Source organism: Coregonus clupeaformis, chromosome 20 (assembly GCF_020615455.1).
Source record: "Coregonus clupeaformis isolate EN_2021a chromosome 20, ASM2061545v1, whole genome shotgun sequence".
In the NCBI taxonomy this organism is placed as follows: domain Eukaryota; kingdom Metazoa; phylum Chordata; class Actinopteri; order Salmoniformes; family Salmonidae; genus Coregonus; species Coregonus clupeaformis.
In genome coordinates this window covers 46,121,222-46,147,544 of record NC_059211.1, presented here as the reverse complement: position 1 = coordinate 46,147,544, position 26,323 = coordinate 46,121,222, and the positions used below count along the sequence as shown (strand labels likewise).

The following is a 26,323-nucleotide window of genomic DNA, read 5'->3' as shown; positions in this document are numbered from 1 at the left end:
TCCTTCAAACACCCAGAGAGCCAAGGGAATCCCCAGGGACAATCAACGTCTGCTTTTCGTCCAGCTTGCACTGCTCCCCTCACAGTATCACCACCCGCTATCATCTCTCCCTACCCACATCCAAAAGCAACCAGCTTTTAATTCATTCCAAGTTGCTTTAAAGGTCTTCTCTAGCTCTATTCTGAAGATTACTGGAGAGAAAATGTCTAGGGAAAAGCCTAAGATATAGTAAGGCAATTGAAAAGGTTTCCTGCCAAACCTGTTTAAACTACAGTATACGTTTTTGCTAGTAACTAAGCTTAATACAGATTTGGTTCTCGGTTCCATATGGCATATCAAAAATGTGTCTACTGCAACTATCCTAAGTGTGCACTCACAGCTCATGTTTGATTAGACAGAACATGTAGCGCGAAGACTCGCCCACTATTCAGAGAGCGGTTGGAAATGGGTGAGTATCGGGAATACATTGAAGGGGCTTCAAGGGCTCTCTACCACCTCCCACATTGCGGGCACAGAGTCCTCTTCAGCCTAGAACCTGGCACCCTGGATGGGATGGTGCCCTTTGCTGACCCCCTCTGTATCGCGTCAGACAAGTACCACAGGGCTATGTGGCTTAAATCGGAGCCACACATGAGCCTGTGGGATACTTTGACTCAATTAAACAAGCTTGTATTTTAGCAGGACCACAAAGCAGTTTTGATCCTTCTGTTTTGCATAATGTATATTCATAAGCATATCAGGTGACGGGAGCAGGAATGCAAAGAGTTATGCAGGATGGTAGATTGTCAAAGTAGAGGACAGCATAATGAGTAGATTGTTTAGCAGCCTGTGGGTGTTAGTGGCATCATTACATGCACTGAACCGCTCTGATGACAGCCAACCTAGAAACTACCCACAGGAGTTTACCTTTGAAATTAGATTTCCATTGGCAATCTGAACTGGTTGAGAACAGGCTACAGAAATTCTCCAAGTACAGTAATTAGTTATATGCACGTGCAGTCAAGTGAATGCATCCATAAAAGGACAAAGACTGGATCAAACTGGCCTTACTCTGTGTACGAGTCATTCCTGCAGCGCAACTGGAATGTTACATAACTGAGACATAAGGGTCAAGAAGCAACTCACTCTTTGTACTGGTGTTATGCTTGGAACTCATGTTCCCATACATATGGTGGCAACCAGCAACTGCCCGTTTATCCACTGCTAGATGTTTCAGGCTAAACAAGAATCCGGTACTGCCATCTCCTGGTCAGTTATTACACTGCATGTTTGAAGCTATTAAGTACAATAGACCTGCATGTAAAGATGAATATATTTTATTTAGTGAACAGTTGTACATATCACATTGAACAAAAAAAAAGTGCATACTTGCACTGCAGGAGGCTTACACGTGGCGATAAAACTGGAGGCAGAGCACCTATGAAGAAGGACCAATAAATCTGGACTGATGTCAATTTACAGGATTGGGCCACAGAAGTCATAAATACATCCATATAAACAAAGCAGTCCAAGCATCATACCAGGATTACAAAGAATAGGTTGACCATGTCTCAGTAAAACATTTTTACAGGTTTTATTATCACACCAGATGTACCTGAAATGCCACCTTCCACTATGCCTCTTGTGGAATATCCTGCAACAAGAGAAGGCAAAAAAGACAACTTTACATTCAAAGCCAGTCTCCTAGTCAGAGTACTTGCAGAATGATGAAAGACCATCCCAGCGAGATGCTCACTCTGTACCGTTTTAAGGTCCTCGATCACGCCCTTCTCTGAAACGTCAAGGTCACTTTCTGTGTTATTGTGAGAGTTAAATTCCTCACTGTCAGTATCCACTGCGCTCAGCTGTCAAAAAGTAAAGACATGGATTATTCATGTACAGAAGTGTCAAATCGATTCAAAGTGCCATGGGAAATTAGCGTGACGAAATCGGTTTAATGATGGCATGCATTTTAGAGAAAATATACTACCCATGTGAGAAGAACCAGGGTTAGGCCCAGTCAGAGCAACCCATAACATGAGAACCCACCTCATAGTCAGGATCAACAGAAGGCTCCTCATCCTCTAGTTCCTGAGAGAGGGCCTCAACCCAGGTCTGCTGCTCCTCGTCATCAACGTCATCCTGCTTCCTCTTGTTGCCTTTCCCACAGGGCTTAGTGGGGGAGACACGCACCTCTGAAAAACAACCCAAATTAATAATAGAATTCCCCCCATACCATTTCAAGCACGTCTCAATGCTGTAGATAGAAACCATGGCTATACATGCCTGGGGATACGGCGCAGCCGATGCTGGTGCACACAGGGTATCCCAGGGCGCTCTGCATGCGGCGGGGCAGGATAGCCAACAGTATGCGTGTGGCCCGCCGCAGACGCTTGCGGCCTGTTAGACAATGGCGGGCTGGACTAGAGCGGTCATCCTCTTCTGGAGCAGCGAAAGCCTTCTCATCTGAAGGGGACCAACCAAACAGCCACCAAAACCCACGGAGAGCACGCATCTGCAGACACATAACATAGGTTTAATTACTTTGGCAATTAAAAAAGAGCCATAAATCACATATCCAAGACAGATGCACAGTGATGACAGGTGCTCATGGGATTATTGAAATGGCACATTTATGAGGCCAATTATGGGCACTGAAACTATTGAACCTTAACCATCCCATGTCTAAACATGGAGTCAAATTCAAACCATCCAGTGAAGACAGAAGTGAAGCTAGAAGTGAATGCTTACCGCAAGTCTGACCGGCCAAAACTGTGACAGGCGACAGAGTACAGTGGTTATCGCACTGTCTCTCTTCACCACAACTTTTTCCTGTTAAGGTAAAATGAGTCAGTGCAGTGTTAGTTAATCAAATCTTAAATTCAACTTCTAAACCACCAAGTAGGCATAAAATATCGAGGTGTGCAGCCAGTAGGCTAACTAGCAAGCGCATTGATGAGAAACACTTCACATCAATGCCCTATGAAATTCACTTTCATAGCAAACTAGGAAAATTAAGCTAGGTTAGGAGACGGGTTAAGGTCAGGAAATAGGTTAGCGAAAATGCTGGCCTAAGCTGCTACGAAAGCCACTTCGTGTCGTGAAGTGTCCCAGCGCATTTAGTTAGCGAGCAGTCACTTCTGATGACACATGCAGCAGAAGCTAGCAAGCGTTCAAAGTTTCCCGCCGCAGAGAGTTCATGATGTTGGCAAGTTAACGACAACAAGTTCCACAATAAATACAAGTTGCTGTCAAACATAATTCGCCCACATTACCTCAACACCGTCGTTGTCCTGCTCGATGGTGACGCTACATTCAGAGGTCATACTGATCAGCTTGGCGCTCGATTGGAAGGAAGTTGATGACAGCGGTGTGTGATCGTTGATCTTATGAACCCCGTAATAGCCGTAGATGAGCCAATCACCTCACACAAACAATTAGGCTAACTGTGACCAATTATCGAATCACAAATTATTGAAATAATGACGTAGGGCAGCATCTGTAGAAACGTATGGGCCAACATCAGATGTATGGGCCAACAATAGCCTGTCACATACAGTAGGCAAAATAGGCTGCGTTTATGCCGCGATCACGTGCCAGTCGGAACTAAACTCAGAAATGTACGACTTGCTAACTGGTTGAATGCGGCATGTGTATAACTAGGCAACCAGTTAGCGGCATCTTTCTAGAGTTCAGAGTTTCCGACCTGAAGATCATTGACGTCATGATTTGACGTCGTTTTTCCCCGAATTCCCAGTTGTCTTGAACGCACCAACAGTACTCCAGAGTGGGAGATGAAGAGGGGGTGAGGGGGGAGTCACAGGTATAAAGGCCCACTGTTTTCTCTCCAGACCAATCTAGCCTACCCAAGACACGCACTAATAGCACTGCTGAAAGGGAGAGAGAGACACATAGGCTAGCCTACACACACACACACACACACACACACAATGAACAGAAACATGACAGTGACATGCACCATCAGCATTGGAACTATTAGCAGTAGCGCAAAACCCTTTAATGCCGCAGAAATGTGGTATTTCCCCACCTCGCGCTGAAATGTGGTATTTCCCCACCTAGCGCAGGCACAGTTGCGTGGGGATGCATTCACTTTTGTGGGCCACCTCTAGTGCGTGCTCTCTTGGGAGTTCCGTCGGATCAGACTGCCACACAAGTAAGGACAAAATCTACAGCAATTTACAAACGCCTGGCAGCGTCCCACAGTTTACCATTCCCAGTCTTCACCATTCCCAAAGGGATGATGGAGAGGAGGCAGAGGAAGGCTATGGGGGCCCTGAAGTGGACACCTGCTGTTTATCACTTTCACCATCCTCTTCACTCTCTTCATCAGCGTCATCCTCTAGCTTTGGGTCTTCACCTGAGCTAAAAGCCCACTGGACCATCTCAGACCCCTTCACCCACAAGCGGTCTACCCTCCACAGGCAGAGTTTCTACCATTGCCTCTGCAACTGGATCCTGGACTTCCTGACAGGCCGCCCCCCAGGTGGTAAGGGTAGGTAACAACACATCCGCCACGCTGATCCTCAACACGGGTGCCCCTCAGGGGTGCGTGCTCAGTCCCCTCCTGTACTCCCTGTTCACTCATGACTGCATGGCCAGGCACGACTCCAACACCATCATTAAGTTTGCAGATGACACAACAGTGGTAGGCCTGATCACCGACAACGACGAGACAGCCTATAGGGAGGAGGTCAGAGACCTGGCCGTGTGGTGCCAGGACAACAACCTCTCCCTCAACGTGATCAAGACAAAGGAGATGACTGTGGACTATAGGAAAAAGAAGAGGACCGAGCACGCCCCCATTCTCATCGACGGGGCTGTAGTGGAGCAGGTTGAAAGCTTCAAGTTCCTTGGTGTCCACATCACCAACAAACTAACATGGTCCAAGCACACCAAGACAGTCGTGAAGAGGGCACGACAAAACCTATTCCCCCTAAAGAGACTGAAAATATTTGGCATGGGTCCTCAGATCCTCAAAAGGTTCTACAGCTGCACCATCGAGAGCATCCTGACCGGTTGCATCACTGCCTGGTATGGCAACTGCTCGGCCTCCGACCGCAAGGCACTACAGAGGGTAGTGCGTACGGCCCAGTACATCACTGGGGCCAAGCTTCCAGCCATCCAGGACCTCTATACCCATCTCCTCACTGAAACATTTGTATGAATATGAAAGCTGATCCTGAATTCATCATTTTGTAGAAATGCCTTTCATAAACATTCTCCTCTCAAGACAGGTCAATATCTCATGAAGTCCACAATACTAGCTAGTAAACTATGGCTACGTGCATCTATCTACAATATATCCAATATATTTTCAGAGATTTCCAATTTCCAAGACACATTTGTTGGATCTACATTAACAGTTTTATGAATACACTTCATAAAACTCAAAAATGACTCAAACTGGTGTAGGGCAGGCCATCTCGTGGATTATATAATGATGGTTGTGGGTGTGCATTCCATTGCACTGTCCAGTCTTTACATAACTAATTTATTCCAATCCCACATCACCTTAAGTAAGCACCAGAGTCAGCCCCTTCAGACCTCTATACTGTAGATCCCCACTATGGCTAGCCTTACATCTGTATGTTTTATTTAAGGGGCATATTCTAAGCCTTAATCTTCCCAACTGAATTTAACAGAAATCCTAATCCACCATACACTATCGTTAACAACACATAACAGCTGTATATTTTCAATGGTTTATTACACTCTTCAGATGACAATTTAAAGTTACATATCATAAAAGGGTGATGTATTTCAGCAACTCAATCTGTTCCAGATGAGAGATTGCGTGGGTCACATGTCCAACAGTCTGTAAAGCTGAAGTGCATGTTGTTCAATGTGTGCTGATGCAACATCTGCTGTATGTGAGGTAGGGAGACCCTGTTCTCTGTGGCTCTTAGCATATGAAGGGGCTCTTAAGAGAAAGGACACTAGGGCCTAATGATGTTTACTCTGCAGCCTTCTACTGATACTCATTATGTCTCCTCGCTCATAGAACATTAAGAGGAAGAGTGCCTCAATGTGGAATAAAGACAAAATATGAAACCTTCTAATTCTAAAAACAGATCACAAAACCCCCTTGTCTGAAGAGCACTTGACCTAATATATTTCAATAATATAATGGAGCAAGATATTCATTTTCAGAATAATGCCTACTGCAAAGTAAGAAAGTATGGTAGCAGACAGTCTAGCGGTTAAGAGCATTGGGCCAGTAACTGAAAGGTTGCTGGTTTGAATCCCTGAGCCGACTAGTGACAAATCTGTCGATGTGCCCTTGAGCAAGGCACTTAACCCTAATTGCTCCTGTAAGTCGCTCTGGATAACAGCGTCTACGTAAATGTATGAACTTATAAGCTTAATTGTTTAAATCTATTAATGCTAACCAATAGGCCCACAGTGTGCTATTATTATAGCTGTATGAATTCTAATCCCTCTCTGCAAATACACACACACCGTACACTTTGGACTGATCAGAATTGTATGTAGGCTAATTAACTTGTGAAGCTTATTATGTGAGCTTACTCAGAAACGCTTTAATTTACTACTATAGGTCTTCTATTTATTTATTTTATCTCAGACTTTTATAGCTACTGGACTCATAAAGAGCTACTCTCTCAAGTTATCTTGTTGGGGCGAGTGACTCTTTGAACTTACAATGGCTAGCCCCAAGCCGTTTAATTTTTTTATTGTGCTTTATGCTATTTGCCCCATGACTCATGCATGCTTTGTTGACTATGAACTTGATCATTTACCCAACCATGGGACAGAAAATGTTTTTTCCCACACTCACGACTCTGACTCTCTATTGGTTACATGAACTCTTGGCCTCCCATCCTATTTTAACAATCTCTCGCCGGCTTTGTATTCATGTTACCTGATGAAATTGTTGTACAATATGATCTTGTTGCCATCTGATGCACATTGAAATGTCATAACAAATCAACACTGCAGAGCTCTCCCTGTCCTCTGCCGTGCCCTGATTGTTTGACTTCTGATGATATCTGGAAATGTGCATGTACACCCTGGCCCGTCTACTGTTGCTAGCCTCAATTCTGACTTGTGCTCTGATTTCTTCTTCACTGATTTCTGCTCTCGTAAAAGCCTGGGTTTTCTGCACATTAACACTAGAAGCTTATTACCTAAAATTGATCAATTAAACGTGTGGGTTCACAGCTCCAATCCAGATGTGTTGGTCATTACTGAGACTTGGTTAAGAAAGAGTGTTTTGAACACTGATGTTAACCTTTCTGGTGAGAACTTTTTTTGGCAAGACATCTTCCAAAGGTGGTGGAGTGGCAATCTTTACCAAGGAACACCTTCAGTGCTCTGTGTTTCCACCAAGTCTGTCCCCAAACAATTTGATTTGCTAGTTTTAAGCAATAAGCTTTCAAATAGCTCTTTGTTGACTGTTGCTGGGTGTTATCGTCCACCACCAGCACTGACCTGCACCCTACCTGCCCTAAGCTCTCTCCTGGCCCCTTACACGAAGTCTGAATTTGTCCTGCTAGGTGACCTAAACTGGGACATGCTTAAACCACCTGACCAAGTACTAAAACAATGGGACTCCTTAAATCTCTCTCAGATTATTACCAATCCCACAAGGTATGACTCCAAACACCCAGAAAAGGCTACTCTCCTTAATGTTATCCTCACAAATAATCCTGATAGGTATCAGTCTGGTGTTTTCTGTATAAACTTAGTGATCACTGTTTTACAGCCTGTGTTCGTAATGGCTGCTTAGTTAAACGACCTGTCCTGATTTGTCATAGACACTTGCTAAAAAACTTTAATGAGCAAGCCTTCCTTCATGACCTGGCCTCTGTAAATTGGTTTAGAATCAGCTTGATCCCCTCTGTCGAAGACGCTTGGACCTTCTTTTTTTATATTTTCAGTGGTATTGTTAACAAACACACCCCCATAAAGAAAATGAGAATTAAAAACAGGTTCAGCCCCTGGTTCAACCGTGATCTGACAGAGTTACTCCACCTCAAGAACACCATTTGGCGAAAGGCTTGGCACACAAATACTCAGGCTGACTGGCTGTCATTCAGGCAAATGAGAAATAAGTGCACTCAGGCTATCCGGAAGGCCAAAAACAGGTTTCCCTCAAGAATTTCCCTGTATTTAGCGCCATCCATCATTCCTTCAATTCTGATCAGGTTCCCAGTCCCTGCCGATGAAAAACATCCCCACAGCATGATGCTGCCACCACCATGCTTCACTGTGGGGATGGTGTTCTCGGGGCGATGAGAGGTGTTGGGCTTGCGCCATATATAGCATTTTCCTTGATGGCCAAAAAGCTAAATTTTAGTCTCATCTGACCAGAGTACTTTCCTCTATATGTTTGAAGAGTCTCCCACATGCCTTTTGGCGAACACCAAATGTGTTTGCTTATTTTTTTCTTTAAGCAATGGCTTTTTTCTGGCCACTCTTCCATAATGCCAGCTCTGTGGAGTGTATGGCTTAAAGTGGTCTTATGGACAGATACTCCAATCTCCGCTGTGGAGCTTTGCAGCTCCTTCAGGGTTATCTTTGGTCTCTTTGTTGCCTCTCTGATTAATGCCCTCCTTGCCTGGGCCATGAGTTTTGGTGGGAGGCCCTCTCTTGGCAGGTTTGTTGTGGTGCCATATTATTTTATATTTTTTAATAATGGATCTAATGGTGCTCCGTACAAATTTGTCCCTGACCTGTTTGGAGAGCTCCTTGGTCTTCATGGTGCCGCTTGCTTGGTGGTGCCCCTTGCTTAGTGGTGTTACAGACTTATAATATAATAATAATATGCCATTTAGCAGACGCTTTTTTCCAAAGCGACTTACAGTCATGCGTGCATACATTTTTGTGTATGGGTGGTCCCGGGGATCGAACCCACTACCTTGGCGTTACAAGCGCCGTGCTCTACCAGCTGAGCTACAGAGGACAGAGGGCCTTTCAGAACAGGTGTATATATACTGAGATCATGTGACAGATCATGTGACACTTAGAGTGTACACAGGTGGACTTTAACTAATTATGTGACTTCTGAAGGTAATTGTTTGCACCGGATCTTATTTAGGGGCTTCGTAGCAAAAGGGGTGAATACATATGCACGCACCACTTTTCCGTTATTAATTTTTTAGAATTATTTTGAAACAAGTTATTTTTTTCATTTCCCTTCACCAATTTGGACTATTTTGTGTATGTCCATTACATGAAATCCAAATAAAAATCCATTTAAATTACAGGTTGTAATGCAACAAAATAGGAAAAACGTCAAGGGGGATGAATACTTTTGCAAGGCACTGTATACACTGGGAGTCAAGAAGCAGGTGCAGAAGGTGAGTTTAATGATAAGAATAAGGCAGATTAACAGAACAGGAAAAGCGTACTGAACGTGACCAAAACCAATACTGCCTGATGACTGAGGCTACTAAGGGCTAAATAAAGAGAGAGTAATCAAGGTGATGATGAGGTCCAGGTGTACGTAACAATGGGGAACAGGTGTGCGTAATGATGGTTGCCAGGACCGGCGGTTAGTAGAACGGCGACGTCGAGCGCTGGAGCGGGGTAGAGGGAGTACTGTGACAATCGCTGAGCCTATCTCTCACCTTTTTAACCTGTCTCTCATCTCTGGGGAGGTTCCCAGTGCTTGGAAGGCAGCCACGGTGTGTCCATTATTTAAAGTGGGAACTCAAGCTGATCCTAACTGTTATAGGCCAATTTATTTCTATCTTGCCCTGTTTATCAAAAGAGTTGTCAATAATCAACTGACTGGCTTTCTTGATGTCTACAGTATTCTCTCTGGTATGCAATCTGGTTTCCGCACAGGTTATGGATGTGTCACTGCAACCTTAAAGGTCCTAAATGATGTCACCATTGCCCTTGATTCTAAGCAATGTTGTGCTACTATTTTTATTGACTTGGCTAAAGCTTTTGATACGGTAGACCATTCCATTCTTGTGGGTTCGGCTAAGGAGTATTGGTGTCTCTGAGGGGTCTTTGGCCTGGTTTGCTAACTACCTCTCTTAAAGAGTGCAGTGTATAAAGTCAGAACATCTGCTGTCTCAGCCACTGCCTGTCACCAAGGGAGTACCCCAAGGCTCAATCCTAGGCCCCACACTCTTCTCAATTTACAACATAGCTCAGGCAGTAGGACGCTCTTTCATCCTTTTATATGCAGATGATACAGTCGATACAGTCTTATACTCAGCTAGCCCCTCCCCAGATTTTGTGTTAAACCCTCTACAACAAAACTTTCTTGGTGTTCAACAAGCTTTCTCTGCCCTTAACCTTGTTCTGAACACCTCCAATACAAAGGTAATGTGGTTCGGTAAGAAGAATGCCCCTCTCACCACCGGTGTGATTACTACCTCTGAGGGTTTAGAGCATGAGGTAGTCAACTCATACAAGTACTTGGAAGTATGGCTAGACGGTACACCGTCCTTCTCTCAGCACATATCCAGGCTGCAGGCTAAGGTTAAATCTAGACTTGGTTTCCTCTATCATAATCGCTCCTCTTTCACTCCAGCTGCCAAACGAACCCTGATTCAGATGACCATCCTACCAATGCTAGATTACAGAGACTTAATTTATAGATCGGCAGGTAAGGGTGCTCTCAAGCGGCTAGATGTTCTTTACCATTCCGGCATCAGATATGCCACCAATGCTCCTTATAGGACACATCACTATGCTCTATACTCCTCTGTAAACTGGTCATCTCTGTATACCTGATGCAAGACCCACTGGTTGATGCTTATTTATAAAACCCTCTTAGGCCTCACTCCCCCCTATCTGAGATACCTACTGTTGTATGTGCATCCTCCACATACAACAACCGTTCTGCCAGTCACATTCTGTTAAAGGTCCCCAAAGCACACATCCCTGGGTCGCTCCTCTTTTCAGTTCGCTGCAGCTAGCGACTGGAACGAGCTGCAAAAAACACTCAAACTGGACAGTTTTATCTCCATGTCTACATTCAAAGACTCAATCATGGAAACTTTTACTGACCCTTGTGGCTGCTTCGCGTGATGTATTGTTGTCTCTAACTTTTTCCCTTTGTGCTGTTGTCTGTGCCCAATAATGTTTGTACCGTTTTTGTGCAGCTACCATGTTGTGCTGCTGCCATGTTGTGTCGCTACTGTGTTGTTGTCATGTTGTATTGCTACCATGCTGTGTTGTCATTTGTTGCTGCCATGCTGTGTTGTTGTCTTAGGTCTCTCTTTTGTAGTGTTGTGGTGTCTCTCTTGTCATGATGTGTGTTTTGTCCTACTTTTTTTTATTTTTATCCCAGCCCCCGTCCCCGCAGGAGGCCTTTTGCCTCTTGGTAGGCCGTCATTGTAAATAATAATTTGTTCTTAACTGACTTGCCTAGTTAAATAAAGGTTACATCATTTTTTTATAAAAGTAAAGCCAGATTGCTTCAGTTATGCTCTCCATGATAAATCAAAGAATCTCTGCAACCCTAGATGGACTGTACTGATGTTTGTCAAATTGAATTATGAATAGACCTAAAAGCACCCACAAAATTAGAGTGATCACGATGACAAAGCTGATAAATGGAAAATAATTATATGAAACAATGGGTCTCTGCCATGAGCCTGTGTCTCACTCATTGTATTCATCAGAGAGCGCTACTTCAGGGCTGCTCACTCAGCCTCAAGCATACACTCTGGGCTGCACAACCACGCATAGTGGCCTTGTGCGTATGAGCCTCTACCACAGACCTACGCAGAGGATCACTCACTCATAAACATTATGCATTAAGTGTCTCATGATAATGAACACACACGTTGAATATCAGTGTAATTACAATAAGACAGTTGTAGGGTTGACAAAACATAAACTTCATTATGCAAAGACAATAATAACCTTTACATTTTATGGAAGCACAGTATATACTTGTTTTTTGTTTTTGTGTGTATTTACTGTCCCGTGTCCATTGTTTTTACTATGAGCTGCCTCCCGGGGGTTAAAAAAACTACTCTACAACATGCATTCACACGTGTTTGACCAAGAAGATGCATCACAAAGCAATTGGGGGCTAGCACATTAAATCATAAAAATGTGATTTGAGATCCATAACAGACAAAGTACCAGGGAGGCAGAGACCAAGTGTGTGATGGATCTAACTTAAAAGGAAAGTGAGAGAAAAAAAAGAGTGCGTGAAGTTGGGTGTCTTTTTGGTGTTCTTCCTCATTTTGTAGTTGAGGTTACTGCATAAGTACTGATATACCCTCACACAGACACTACTTTTCCGGTACCTACCTCAGACTGTAAAGATCAGAACAGCAGATAATTACATTCTCATAAGAAAGAGAGAAGGAGAGAGAGAGAGAGAGAGACAGACAGTAAGAGAGAGAGCGAGTGAGGGAGAGGGAGAGAGATTATAAATGTGAACCTGAGCAATAATATTGGAGACCTAGAGTTCCATTAGAGTTTGACAGACTGCTATTCTGAGTGAGAGACACTGTAACCAGGCAATGGATTGTGCAGCAATGGATCTAACTCATGGAGCAGAGAGACAGAGTGGACCCCCAGTGTTGCCTATCAAACAGCGCAGGTGAGGCAAAAACATACAGTACAGAAGTTGCATAGCACTTACATAGACTCTATGCAGTGTCTTGACAGTTTCTCTGAACCTTTAAATGTGAGCTTTATCACAAAACTATCAAGACTGCATAGAGTCTATCTGAGTGCTATGCAGCTTCTGTACTGTATGCACTTATTTTAGGTAATTAGGTCAAAGGACAGCAGATCAATTAATGAATATGATTGTGTGTGTGTGTGTGTGTGTGTGTGGGGGTGTGTGTGTGTGTGTGTGTGTGTGTGTGTGTGTATGTCTGTGTGTGTGCGTGCGTGTGTGCGCGTGTGCTCAGAAGTCTCTACTCGCGAGGCTCTAGTGTGGGTTCCAGTGTGGACCTGGAGTTGGATGGGAGTGTCTCTAGCCCATTGGGACCCCATCAGCACCAGGGCTCTACCTGCACAGATGTGTTCTCTGCAGCCACTGATTGCCATGCACTAAAGTGTCCCATACACCAGCGCTATGGTGAGTACAACACACATCTAACTTTATCAGACACTGTAGTATTATATTATCCAGTTGATTTCAAAGATTAAATATAAGTTCTTTAGACATTTGCTTTTTCCCACCTGAAGTAAAAAATAAAATAAAAATAGAAGGCACTTGTATTTTAGTCTCTCATTTTCCTTCCTTGCCTTGCTTCCTTTTTCTCATGTGAAATGAATGCGAGGAAGTGACACCTGAAACCAGGTCTGTGCTGATAGAAACCGCCATAGCCACAACATTTACGTGTCCACGTCTGTCACAAGCTCAACTAAATACAGTAGCTCCTGTCTACACATCCAACAACAGTTTGAGACAAACATCGGCTGAAATGTTCTTTTTTGTGGAGTTCAGTATTACTCTTCTGTAATTTCTCTTCCTTATTCGGAAGAAGTTCTCGATAATCATAGAGTCAAAGCGTGGAACTAGGCAACGACTTCTCTGGAAAGTTTATTACATGTTTTTTTATTTCCCTTTATTTTTTAGACCCCTCTTACTGTCATCAAGAGAGGTTTTTCTCAGATAGCACCACCCCACCACCAGTGCCCAAGAAGAGGCTGGCTCGGACCCTGTCCCTACCAGGGGCCTATCTGTGTCCCCTTTCCCCACTACCCTGCAGTCACCAAAACTATGACAACCCTCTCTACATGTTGGTCCCCATCACAGGCACTCAGCCCCATGTAGAGAGAAACGAAGAAAGACAAGTCCAGAAAAGCCCTCTCCACTTGCAGCCCCTATCTCAACTGGACTTCGATACACCTGACGAACAGCTTACCTACTTCTTCAGCAGTTTCTACAACCAGGGGGACATTTCTCAAGGCATTCAGCATCGCCACCTACTATTCCTGAGGAGTGTGGCACAGCGCATGGAGGCTGGGGTTCTCCTGATGAGAGAGTCCAGTGAAGGCATTGGTGCATTTCAGCCCCAAGATTTTCTGCTGTGTGAAAACTACCAGTCCAAGCAGATAGCAGGTTCACTGTACTACCGCCTGCATAGCCCAAAGTTTCCAGGGAGGATGCTCGCAGCTAAGGTAAGGTTATGCTCATAATATATGGCCTATTCTCAGGGTATTAGCGACATAGGGGGCCCTCGACCCAAATTATTTTAAATGTTTTTAGGAACTCTGTTGAGAGTTAGAATAGTAGAATACACAACGTGCAATTTCGCAATTTGGTTGTTCAATAGATTGTAAGCTAGTCTAGCCAGCTATCTAAACTTGTAGCTAGTAATCATGGTTGAATTACCGACAGGACATGTGCCCAGGGACCCTGACCTCCAGGGGGCCCCGATTAATTTTGTTAGTCACTCTCACTCAGATATCATAAGCCATGGCAAAATGTGCAGGAATTTCATTTTTAAACTGCTCACATATCTCTACACCCTATGGTAAAATTTGTAGAATTGCAGGAAGTTAGCTGTAAAACTGCTAATTTTGCTCTCCGCCCCATGGCAAAATTGTTAGAATTGCATGAAATGAGTTAGAAAATTGTAAAATCTTCTCTCCACCCCATGGCAAAATGTATAGAATTGCAGGAAATTAACAATAAAAAAATCTCTGCCATCAAGAGGGGGGGCCACTTAAATGTTTTACCCCTACCCCCAAAAGGCAAGGGCCAGCCCTGCCTAATCTATGTGTAAACCAGTTTGTGCATCATGCTCAAGCAGTATTCATACTTGAGTTATGTGCACAATGCAAAAGTCAAGCAGAATACAAACACAGCTGCACCAAATGCGAAAAGCCACGATAAGGCCAAAAGTAAAAGATAAGAGGGCACATTTCTATGCTCTACCTCAAGCAACAGTCGTGTTCTGCACCCTTATATGGCAAGTTTGGCAACCCCCGACTCCAGTGACACACATTTCCTCTGAACTGCCAAAAGGTGTTGAGCAACCCAACAGACTGCAAAGATAACAGCAAACATCCATGGCTTAGAAAGGCTTTATAGCCTTAACTTTAAATGTGACTAAGCCTTGTTTAGGAAAGGAAAGGTTTTTGGATGTTCTAATTTCCTCCCTGGTTTTATTCCCAGGTAAACATTGAACTTGGCCCCTTGTCTCAACCTACCTCAGTGCCGCCCAATGTCAACATCCAGCAGGTCATTGCATCTTTCCCATCATGCCCAGCACAAGAGAAAGAACTTGGAACCAAAAACACAATCACTTCAGACTCCTCACAGTCTGATCAAACAATGACAGAATCACCAGATGGGAGCAGAATTGAGGCAGATAAAAGTCAAGCGGAGTCTGGGGAGAGCAGTGGGCCTACAGTTGTTTCACTATTGCTCAAGGGATATGCAGTGACTATTGAGAGAGACTTACCACAGGCTACTTTGGAAGACTTTGTACAAGAGGGAAGGTTCATGCAGAGCTTTAAACCACTAGTGTATGAGAGGCGACTGAGTATTCTGCTGCTACAGTTAGCCTTTGGGTTACAACACCTGTGCAGTAATGCAGCCACCTGTCCTGTGCTGAAGGCTCAAGGCATCTTACTGGTATGGCCGATGGAGAGGGGGGGGGGGACAGAGGCAGACAAAGCAGAAGAAAGTGGAAGAAGTGAAGAAATTGAGTTATTGGAGAATGAAAAGGAAAAGATAAAGGGAGAGATTCAGGAGCTATGGAGAAAGTGTGGAACCCCTCGTGTGGCATTGACCAATCACCCCAGTCACAGTGACCCCAGTCTCTTTCAACCTGCTCATGCTGCTCCATCCATACAGTCTCAGTTCGGAGCGTTGCTAAAGTACTGCCTGTACCTCCCTGACAATGCTTCCTCTCAACATACAAAGAGTTCAGATGGCGTTATCCAGAGCTCCCCATATCTACCAGGGCTTCTCCAGCTAGCCTCCTGGCTTCAGGATGGGGGTAGTGGGCTACAGATAGCAGACGTAGTGGGGGTCCTGCAGGCTCTGCTCTGGGGTCCACGTGCTGAGCTCTTCAGGGTAAATCCCACTGTGCCTTCCACTCTGCACAACTGGCTGTCAGTCAAGCAGGCCCTCATGTTGCTGAAGCTGGCAGAGAGAGGGCTGATCCAGGACCTGCCCAGTCTGGACTGGGAGCACTGCCTGTGTCTACAGTACCTGTCCTTCACTGACTCTGAGACAGTGATGAGGACCACGGCACTACTAGGCCTCCACAACACAGTGGACTGGAAGTTGTGATTACTCGTGTCTGTTTCATATCTGTTCATTGAAGTCCACTCCCCCCCCCGGTTGCACGTTTTGTTTTTTGCCCTAGCACCACACAGCTGATAAAAATAACTCATCAAGCTTTGATTATTTGAATCAGACGTGGTGCTAGGGCAAAAAACTAAACGTGCACCCAGGTGGGGCCCCAGGACAGAGTTCGGGAAACCCTGCTCTAATCGAATGTACAATGTGGAAGATTTTAAACTTTGTTGACAGAATCTATCTAGAACAGGGGTGTCAAACTCATTTTAGCTCAGGGACCACATGGAGGAAAATCTATTCCCAAGTGGGCCGGACCGGAAAAATCATGGTATATATAACTTAAAAACAACAACTTCAGATTGTTTTCTTTGTTTTAATACGATCAACATACAACATAAAGCTGGAGCCTGAGGACAGTGTGTCCAAAATAGTACAAGCACAACATCACTATTAATCATAAAACACGTCAAGTTTATTTGAAAATTCTAAAGAAAAAGAACACACAAACACACAATGCCTCAGTGATTAACAGAACTGTTTCACAGATCACAGAACTATATCAGGGTGTCATTTCTCAGGCAGAAATGTAGATAAAAATAATGAAATCCTGTTCCCCAAACAAGTGCAAGAACCACAGAGTCAAGAATAGGTTAAATATACAAATAAAATAAAAACATTTAAAAACAATAGCACATCAACATAAAAACATATAAACATAAAGCTGGAGCCTGAGGACAGTGTCCAAAAGCACAACATCACTATTAATCATAAAACACCTCAAGTTATTTGAAAGTTCTGAGGACAAAGAACACACAAACACACAATGCCTCAGTGATTCACAGAAGTATATCATAGAACTATATCAGGGTGTCATTTCTCAGGCAGAAATGTAGATAAAAATAATGAAATCCTGTTCCCCAAACAAGTGCAAGAACCACAGAGTCAAGAATAGGTTAAATATACAAATAAAATAAAATCAATTAAAAACAATAGCACATCAACATAAAAACATTAAAATAAAGCTGGAGCCTGAGGACAGTGTCCAAAAGCACAACATCACTATTAATCATAAAACACCTCAAGTTATTTGAAAGTTCTGAGGACAAAGAACACACAAACACACAATGCCTCAGTGATTCACAGAACTATATCACAGAACTATATCAGGGTGTCATTTCTCAGGCAGAAATGTAGATAAAAATAATGAAATCCTGTTCCCCAAACAAGTGCAAGAACCACAGAGTCAAGAATAGGTTAAATATACAAATAAAATAAAATCAATGAAAAACAATAGCACATCAACATAAAAACATATAAACATAAATCTGAAAGCGTTGCTCAAACTTCCGTAACAGTCCCGTTATTTTATCTTTGAACCGCTTCATGTCTGCCACATGTTGGGTCGCGCACACATTTTTCAGACAGGGGAAGTGAGCTGCATCACCACCGGCAAGTTGCGTCTCCCACAATGACAGCTTCAACTTGAAAGAACGTATGCTGTCATAATACTGCGTGACAACTTTGTTGCGCCCTTGCAGCTGTTTGTTCAAGTTATTCAGGTGCTCTGTAACATCCACCATAAATGCAAGGTCCTGCATCCATTCTGCGGAATGAAATTCTAACACTGGTTTGCCCTTTTCTTCCATGAACTGTTCAATTTCTTCTCGTAAATCAAAGAAACGCCTCAGCACAGCACCTCGGCTTAACCATCTTACCTCAGTGTGGTATGGCAGGCCATAGATGTGGTCTTTCTCTCTGAGAAGGCTGTCAAACTGACGGTGATTCAGGCTTCTGGATCGGATGAAATTAACAGTTTGGATGACCACCTTCATGACGTTATCCATCTTTAATGACTTGCAACACAAAGCCTCCTGGTGCAAAATACAGTGAAAAGTCAAAAAATCACATCCTCCATTTGCAGATTGCACTTTCTCTCTGAACTTTGTCACAACGCCTGCTTTTTTCCCGATCATTGAGGGCGCACCATCTGTAGCCAGGCTGACAGCGCGGGACCAGTCCACTCCGACCCTGTCCAGCGCGCAGACGAGTGCAGTAAAAATATCAGCTGCTGTCGTTGTATCTGTCATCGGCACCAACTCCACGAACTCCTCGGTGACGGTCAATGTGTCATCAACACAAATTCACCCTCACTAAATGGTTTTGAAGCCACTGCGATTTCATTAGCAATGAGGTAGCTAGCTTTCACTGCAGCGTCACTGATGTCTCGGCTATGAGTAAACACAGACTGCTGTTTCTTCAGACCCGCCAACAGTTCATTCACCTTCTCTCATCTCCGCTGTCCTTGAAAGTTGTCATATTTGTCGGCATGAAGACTCACATAGTGGCGACGAAGGTTATATTCTTTCAGCACTGCAACATGCTCTGAACACACCAAACATACAGCTTTCCCATTCAATTCCGTGAATAAATAGGATTACCATTTTTCTTGGAACACTGCACTCTGCGTCCACTTTTCTCTTTTTTGACAGAGACATATTGGGGCAATGAGGGTGCCAAAGCACATAATGTTAAAAGTAGAAGCCGTAATAAATATCGCGGGCAAAACAAAGTAGCTCATTGGCTGCACGTGCTTGACCTACTTGCTCTGCCCCGGTATAAACAGTTTGCTTGCTTAACACAATTGCTATTGCGCCATCCAGTGGACGCAATTGGAACAGCAGTTTATTTTATTGAAAAATTGCAGCGCATTTTTATACTTTACAAAATTATTATTATTAATTTTTTTTCAAAATCATCTCACGGGCCGGATTAAACCCGTTTGCGGGCCTGATCCGGCCCGCACGTTTGACACCCCTGATCTAGAACATCTGGAATTCATAAAAGGTTTGCTTTTTTTGATTAAATGTTTTTCCACAGCATCGCTTTCCAACAAGGATATTGATCAAATGTATACGCACTATGCTCTATCATTAACCTTTCATGGATGCAAAGAGCCACATTAGATCACAGTAATGATTATAAAATATCAACTTACAGTACATTAGGTATAATTCAACATCGGCTGATCAATTTTAAACAGATGCTTCTACAACTCTGGTATATCCCGCTGGTCTGCGTTCCCACAAAAATGCAACTTCTTATAAATCTTTACACATATTTCAAGGCCCTTTCCCCAATCCCGACACGCAAAACCATAAGGCAAAATCCACTTGTTAAGGTGAGCACTTTTATTTGCGCACTTGTTACAACATGCAGATTTCAGTTAAGTGAATCAAAACTAGAAATCAAAGTTCATGCACACATTAAAAGAAAGTCAATATAAAACATGAAAATCAACTTGAAATAGTCAAGAAACATAACTAATTACATGAATATGCAGCATGGACATTTTCACCATAAATATTACATCCTAGTGATGATCATTGTGGTGAATGGGGAAAGAGGAAATCAGCACTAAACATGGAAATTAATACAGCGGTGAGGAAACATTTCCCAGATTTTATAAGGGTACATTCTTGGTTTAACATTACACACTAGTTAAAATGTTGTTGTAATACATCACATCAAAGGAAATAAACAAACTATTTCACAGGAAACCTCAACCTTATTGAGTTTTGATATTTATTTTCCCTAAGTGATTAAGTGGATGGGGAAGGGTAGGTAAATGCTAACATGTGTGTTTGTGGCATGTGTGTGATCCATTATTCATCGTCGAAGGAGCCTCGTTCGATGCTGTAAGCCATGAAGAAAGCATCGGGGCGGGTAGGGACGAGTGGATGACCTGGTCTCACAATCTCAAAGCCCAGGAAGCTGAAGGTACGCAGCAGAGATGCTGGAGAGAGAAAGAGAGAAAAGGACAGTGAGAGAACTGCCTCATAACAAAGCATTAACAGAGGGGTTGACTGGAAGCAGACACACACATAGGGACTTACCTCTGTCGTCTCGGTTCTTGTGGAAGCAGATGAAGACATGGTCAACCTGCAGCTTCTCTTCCGCAAACTCCAGCAGGAGAGCAAAACTGGAGAGATGAAGTCAATGAGTTATGAAGGTAGTGCACTGCAGTCAGCAAGCAATAGAAACAACAATGTCAAACTAGTAGAAAGCGCAATATGTATCTTTGTGCGCGACCTGACCAAATTCACATAGAAATGTGAGTTATAGATCTGTCATTATCATTGTAAGAAAGTCTGATAAGCGATAGATCCATTCTATGTGTGCTATTTCTATGCTTCCCCATCCCAAATTTTCATTTCTTTGCATCTTCTTACTTTTGGTTTTGTACTCCAGCTTCAAACAGCTGGATATACTATATTTTTGGTTATTGAAAATATATTTCACAGCGGTTTAGATGGTACAATGAATCTCCACACTAGTTGTCACCTGAAATTTGACAAACATTTCGAATTTTAGCAACCAGGCAATGGTGGAGTGATTTCTGCATATTGCGCCTTTAAAACAGTCTAAAGTGGAACTAAAGGACAACGAGAGGTTGTACTTGCATTGGATCACTGACCTGTCTTTGCTGCCCTCGGGCAGAACTCCAGGGGGGATCTCGATGTAGATGTTCCCCCCTTTCAGTGCCCCCCTCCAGACACAGTGCTTGCCCTCTGAGCGACGGGGCTCAAAGAGCAGGAAACGTACTCTGCCATTGGCAGGGGGCGGCTCCTCAAGAACCAGCAACCGAGCATCCTGCAGGAGAACGGATAAATTAGCAGGTTTGAAAAGAGGTTTGATACAGGTAGCTTAACACCAGAGGATGTGAAGGACAAAGATAAGAGAGTGGACTCACAGAGTAGAATAGCTTAGCTGAAAGATTGCGATCCCGCTGGTCATCCCCTCGCCCACCTGGGATCTTTAGGGGTGGGTGAGGGGCATCAGGAACACCACAGAGGCCCCGGACACGGGTTACTGCAACAGTGGGAACACCGCCTCGGACTGGAGGTGCTGGAGGACACAGAAGTACGGAGCCATTATTACTCAAGGATTCACTGACTATGAGCTGGCCTAACTGGAGACCAGGGAAAATGTCCCTTTGGATGTTAATGTATCGTCATTCCAGTCCATGTAACTCACATTACTAATATGGTAAAACATTGTCCTGGTTAGGGTATATATTCAAATAACAAAGGGTTGAAGTTCAAACTATTCCGCTGACTAAATCTTTACACGTCTGAATGGAACACTTTGCTCGAGGCAAAATAAGTAACAGGCAGGAGACATTTTATTTCCTTTGTTGGCAACAAAGCGCATTGGGTAACAGGATGTCCCAATGAGTGATGACAAACAAAATGACTGCTTTCACACAGGTTGATTGCTCCCTTTGTGATTGATTCACAGTTGACGTCACACTGATTAGTCAGAGAGAACTGTCACAGTAGGAGTAGCCTATGGGGGAGAGATGACTGCTGCTTGTGGGCAAAAATTTGGCAACAATGTCAATGGAAAAATACTGAGAACATTTTCAGCTACCAGGCAAAAAATTAGGGTGGTAAAAATAGTGTCTCGTTTTTGGCCTAATACAAGTCTGCACTAAGGACAAAAACGCCAACCTCTTACATCACTGAGACGTGCCGGATTACCCACTCTACCGATCAGCCATTTTGCTTAAGCCACAACGTGAGTGTGTGTTCTAGTTTAGATTCAGAATAAGCTTTTGTGTGGGGGTTGCGCTAGCAGAGCAGAGTATGCCTATTCTCAAAGCTCAAAAAGTGAATAACCCCCATTAGGGGTGACGTTACTGCTCACGGACGCTCTCTTACGCAAACACCACTCCAGCTTTATATGTGGAGCAGACATGTGAAAGCAAAGTAAGAAGCATTGTGTCAACCTTGGAGCTCAACCTCAGAGTAACAGTGATATACCTCCTAGCCTCATCACTTATAATTTGTGCGGCATATTGACTGGAATCCCTAATAAGTGGTTCTAGTGAATAAGGTTCCTTTGGAAACTGCATGATCAGATTGCAAATAATATCCAACTAGCATCCTTATGTCAAATCCCTGTCCATTTGCATTCCACCTGCATGTTGTTCCTGCAGATTCAACGGCACTGCTATTCTACGCCATTCACAATACTCCTTAAAATCCCCATACACTCTGCTACACAGTAGGCAATATTCATGAAGAGGCTTAACTTGTGACAGCTGGCTTAGTCAGGTGGGAGATGAGTCTCCACCACTTGCGTAACAGCCTTTAACAGTTGAATGAATCTGATGTGGAAAAATACTGTCTCGCAGAACAATACACTAGATATTAGGCCAAAGGGGAATCATTTTGAGGCATTTATGGACACCTAACCTCTCCTCAAAGCACTTAAATGGTGGGGCCTCTTCCTCTAGTAAACAGACTGCTCCTCAATGCCCCACCAACATAACAGACCATAAATAACACAGCATTGGGCACAGACTTGACCAATACAAAATGTGCAAATAGTGCTGCGTCTGTGTCCCTTCTGATAGAATACTATAACCTTACTACACAAGAATAGTTGTATTCAAGATGATTTGCAACCATTGAGAATAATCAATGAAAGAGACTCCATGGTGAGTCTACTTGTGTTAGGGGAAGTTTTTTAGTGTCGTCTAGGCTTTATTGGTCTACACTTCATTTTACACTGCTCAAAAAAATAAAGGGAACACTTAAACAACACATCCTAGATCTGAATGAAATAATCTTATTAAATACTTTTTTCTTTACATAGTTGAATGTGCTGACAACACAATCACACAAAAATTATCAATGGAAATCAAATGTATCAACCCATGGAGGTCTGGATTTGGAGTCACCCTCAAAATTAAAGTGGAAAACCACACTACAGGCTGATCCAACTTTGATGTAATGTCCTTAAAACAAGTCAAAATGATGCTCAGTAGTGTGTGTGGCCTCCACGTGCCTGTATGACCTCCCTACAACGCCTGGGCATGCTCCTGATGAGGTGGCGGATGGTCTCCTTAGGGATCTCCTCCCAGACCTGGACTAAAGCATCCGCCAACTCCTGGACAGTCTGTGGTGCAACGTGGCGTTGGTGGATGGAGCGAGACATGATGTCCCAGATGTGCTCAATTGGATTCAGGTCTGGGGAATGGGCGAGCCAGTCCATAGCATCAATGCCTTCCTCTTGCAGGAACTGCTGACACCTCCAGCCACATGAGGTCTAGAATTGTCTTGCATTAGGAGGAACCCAGGGCCAACCGCACCAGCATATGGTCTCACAAGGGGTCTGAGGATCTCATCTCGGTACCTAATGGCAGTCAGGCTACCTCTGGCGAGCACATGGAGGGCTGTGTGGCCCCCCCAAAGAAATGCCACCCCACACCATGACTGACCCACCACCAAACCGGTCATGCTGGAGGATGTTGCAGGCAGCAGAACGTTCTCCACGGCGTCTCCAGACTCTGTCACGTCTGTCACGTGCTCAGTGTGAACCTGCTTTCATCTGTGAAGAACACAGGGCGCCAGTGGCGAATTTGCCAATCTTGGTGTTCTCTGGCAAATGCCAAACGTCCTGCACGGTGTTGGGCTGTAAGCACAACCCCCACCTGTGGACGTCGGGCCCTCATACCACCCTCATGGAGTCTGTTTCTGACCGTTTGAGCAGACACATGCACATTTGTGGCCTGCTGGAGGTCATTTTGCAGGGCTCTGGCAGTGCTCCTCCTGCTCCTCCTTGCACAAAGGTGGAGGTAGCGGTCATGCTGCTGGGTTGTTGCCCTCCTACGGCCTCCTCCACGTCTCCTAATGTACTGGCCTGTCTCCTGGTAGCGCCTCCATGCTCTGGACACAGCATACCTTCTTGCCACAGCTCGCATTGATGTGCCATCCTGGATGAGCTGCACTACCTGAGCCACTTGTGTGGGTTGTAGACTCTGTCTCATGCTACCACTAGAGTGAAAGCACCACCAGCATTCAAACGTGACCAAAACATCAACCAGGAAGCATAGGAACTGAGAAGTGGTCTGTAGTCACCACCTGAAGAACCACTTCTTTATTGGGGGTGTCTTGCTAATTGCCTATAAGTTCCACCTGTTGTCTATTCCATTTGCACAACAGCATGTGACATTTATTGTCAATCAGTGTTGCTTCCTAAGTGGACAGTTTGATTTCACAGAAGTGTGATTGACTTGGAGTTACATTGTGTTGTTTAAGTGTTCCCTTTATTTTTTTGAGCAGTGTAATTCCCACAGAGGAGAAGGGATGGGAATTATGATAAGGTTATGTCAAAATATAAGTAAGCCTCAACATGTACACTTCTGTCCCTCTAGCTAGGTTGTTTTTAACTAAATTACCTACTTTTAGAGACTGTACATATCCTGTAGTTTGGTTTTTAGGCACACTAGCTGTCACTCATGTTCTTCTTAAACTAGGATAACAGTCAGTCAAGCCATCAAGGCTTTTAATTGGCAAAACAAATATTGGTTAATAAATCACATTGAGTGAACAGATATGATCTCGATACCTGCAGGTGAGCAGCTAACAAGTGTTTAAGTGTTGAAAGTAAAATATTTGCTGCAATGGCTAGTACCTAGTATCCTTTTCATATACAGACAAAAATCTGTCATTAGTGAGTCCGCCAGATCAGAGGCAATAGGGATGACCTCTTGATAAGTGGGTGAATTGGACAATTTTCCTGTCCTGCTTTCAAAATGTAACTAGTACTTTGGGGTGTCAGAGAAATGTAGTTTAGTAAGTGGTCAAAAATAGAATCAGTCAAGTAAGGTACAGATAACCCAAAAAAGTACTATACACCACTGGTATTTTCAGACCCTGTGACCAAAATACATGTATCTTGTCTGTGTGAATGGTTCTCTGCTTTTTTCCCCAGGTAAATTAATTAACAATTCCATTTTTTAACACCTCCCTCATTTGAAATGTAAACAGCTGACTAAGTAGTTAATAACTAACGTCTCCTAGAACATTCGACGAAATAAAATGTGTCAGTCCATTTATTCCATCATTATTGAGAAACATATTGCAGTAGTTAATTGGTTTCTTAATCTGTCACACATGAAGCAAGTAAACAGTACTTTGACAAAGCTAGTTAACTAGGCAGAGATCTGGCTAGCTAGCATTAGCTAGTAAATTGGCGAGCTAGTGTAAACAGGCTAGCTAGTTAGTTACCTTAGCCAAAAACATCCGCAGAATGCGATATAAACCGCAGCCAACTGTAATAACCAAAATTATACAGACTTCGATTAAAACTAAATATACTTAGTCAACTTTGAGAAAAATAACGAAAAACAGTTTAGCACAATGTTGTTCCACGGACTTGTTAGATACATAGCTAATAACCCCTGTAAAAATAGTAAACAAGTTAGCAAGCTATGCTAACGTTAGCTGCGTAGGCCTCTGTGGCTAACTAATTAGCATAGCCCTTCTGGGGTTAGCTAGCTATAAATTAACTCACCTTTCACTTTCTGTGTTATTACTGGGCAGCAGTTCGATAACTGGCATTGTAGAAATGGTTTTCTCTTTTTCTCTTACAAAACAGTGGCTATTTAATATCGTCTTGCGTTTGGATTTAACCATAAGGCCAACGTCCAAGCCAGCAGATCCCTCTTGCTTCTTTCCTCACCAAATGATTTTAAGTAGGCTCAGGCTGCCAGAGCACAAGCGGAGGGCTGCTCGAGACAGCAGTCCCAAAGGAGAGGGAGTGTCCCAAATCCATGACGTTTGATGAATTAAAGGTCCAATGCAGCCGTTTTTATCTCAATTTCAAATCATTTCTTGGTAACAATTAAGTACCTTACTGTGATTGTTTTCAATTAAAATGGTCAAAAAGAAACAAAACTAGCTTCTTAGCAAAGAGCAATTTCTCAAGCATTAATTTTGCTAGGACTATCTGGGAGTGGACTGAGTGGGGAGGGGAAAACTGAAAACTAGCTGTTATTGGCAGAGAGGTTTGGAACTCTATTTCTTATTTGTCTGTTAAAGGTAGCCTAGGCAGCCGATAGTGCATGGGCGCTAGATCTGCACTATTGTCTAGGCTTGATGTGCATTCCCAGTAATACACCTGTGTCCCCGTGGACCGGCTCGTACATAAAGCATCCTCATTATTTCCCTCCTTAACTAGCTTTAATGGCAAGAAGGAGAAAAGAACGGGGAAAATATGCGTACTTTCTTTATGAGACACCATTTACCATCAGCATATTCACAT

The 26,323-nt window shown here is 43.6% G+C and overlaps 2 protein-coding genes and 1 pseudogene across 3 annotated transcripts; 1 reads left to right on the top strand and 2 right to left on the bottom strand.

Moving 5' to 3' along the window:
• Positions 1-1,300: 1,300 nt before the first annotated feature.
• On the bottom strand, positions 1,301-3,495 carry LOC121532711. Of its 2 annotated transcripts, none has more exons than XM_041838496.2 (7): positions 3,255-3,495; positions 2,731-2,811; positions 2,266-2,494; positions 2,029-2,174; positions 1,743-1,844; positions 1,595-1,633; positions 1,301-1,439 (listed from the first exon to the last, which is right to left on the bottom strand). In XM_041838496.2, exons 1-6 carry the CDS (start codon positions 3,303-3,305, stop codon positions 1,613-1,615), a joined length of 630 nt encoding a protein of 209 aa, XP_041694430.1. In that variant the 5' UTR covers positions 3,306-3,495; the 3' UTR covers positions 1,301-1,439; positions 1,595-1,612. The 2 variants fall into 2 exon arrangements, with proteins under 2 accessions (XP_041694430.1, XP_041694428.1); XM_041838494.2 differs by having other exon boundaries at positions 1,301-1,417; positions 3,255-3,494.
• Positions 3,496-12,248: 8,753 nt separating this feature from the next.
• Positions 12,249-16,523, top strand: peak3 (PEAK family member 3). The gene is made up of 4 exons (XM_041838493.1): positions 12,249-12,541; positions 12,858-13,027; positions 13,532-14,076; positions 15,077-16,523. Exons 1-4 carry the CDS (start codon positions 12,462-12,464, stop codon positions 16,199-16,201), a joined length of 1,920 nt encoding a protein of 639 aa, XP_041694427.1. The 5' UTR covers positions 12,249-12,461; the 3' UTR covers positions 16,202-16,523.
• Positions 16,524-19,375: 2,852 nt separating this feature from the next.
• On the bottom strand, positions 19,376-25,799 carry LOC121533522 (annotated as a pseudogene).
• Positions 25,800-26,323: the final 524 nt, after the last annotated feature.

What these genes read in the sequence shown, in the direction of transcription:
- LOC121532711 (XM_041838496.2), bottom strand. Translation starts at nt 3,305, where the DNA reads ATGACCTCTGAATGTAGCGTCACCATCGAGCAGGACAACGACGGTGTT. An exon ending in CTGTTGATCCTGACTATGAG is followed by an intron (nt 1,845 to 2,028) that starts GTGGGTTCTCAT and finishes ACTTTTTGACAG; the next exon opens with CTGAGCGCAGTGGATACTGA. An exon ending in TGATCGAGGACCTTAAAACG is followed by an intron (nt 1,634 to 1,742) that starts GTACAGAGTGAG and finishes CTCTTGTTGCAG; the next exon opens with GATATTCCACAAGAGGCATA.
- peak3 (XM_041838493.1), top strand. Translation starts at nt 12,462, where the DNA reads ATGGATTGTGCAGCAATGGATCTAACTCATGGAGCAGAGAGACAGAGT. An exon ending in TTGCCTATCAAACAGCGCAG is followed by an intron (nt 12,542 to 12,857) that starts GTGAGGCAAAAA and finishes GCGTGTGCTCAG; the next exon opens with AAGTCTCTACTCGCGAGGCT. An exon ending in TCCCATACACCAGCGCTATG is followed by an intron (nt 13,028 to 13,531) that starts GTGAGTACAACA and finishes TTTATTTTTTAG; the next exon opens with ACCCCTCTTACTGTCATCAA.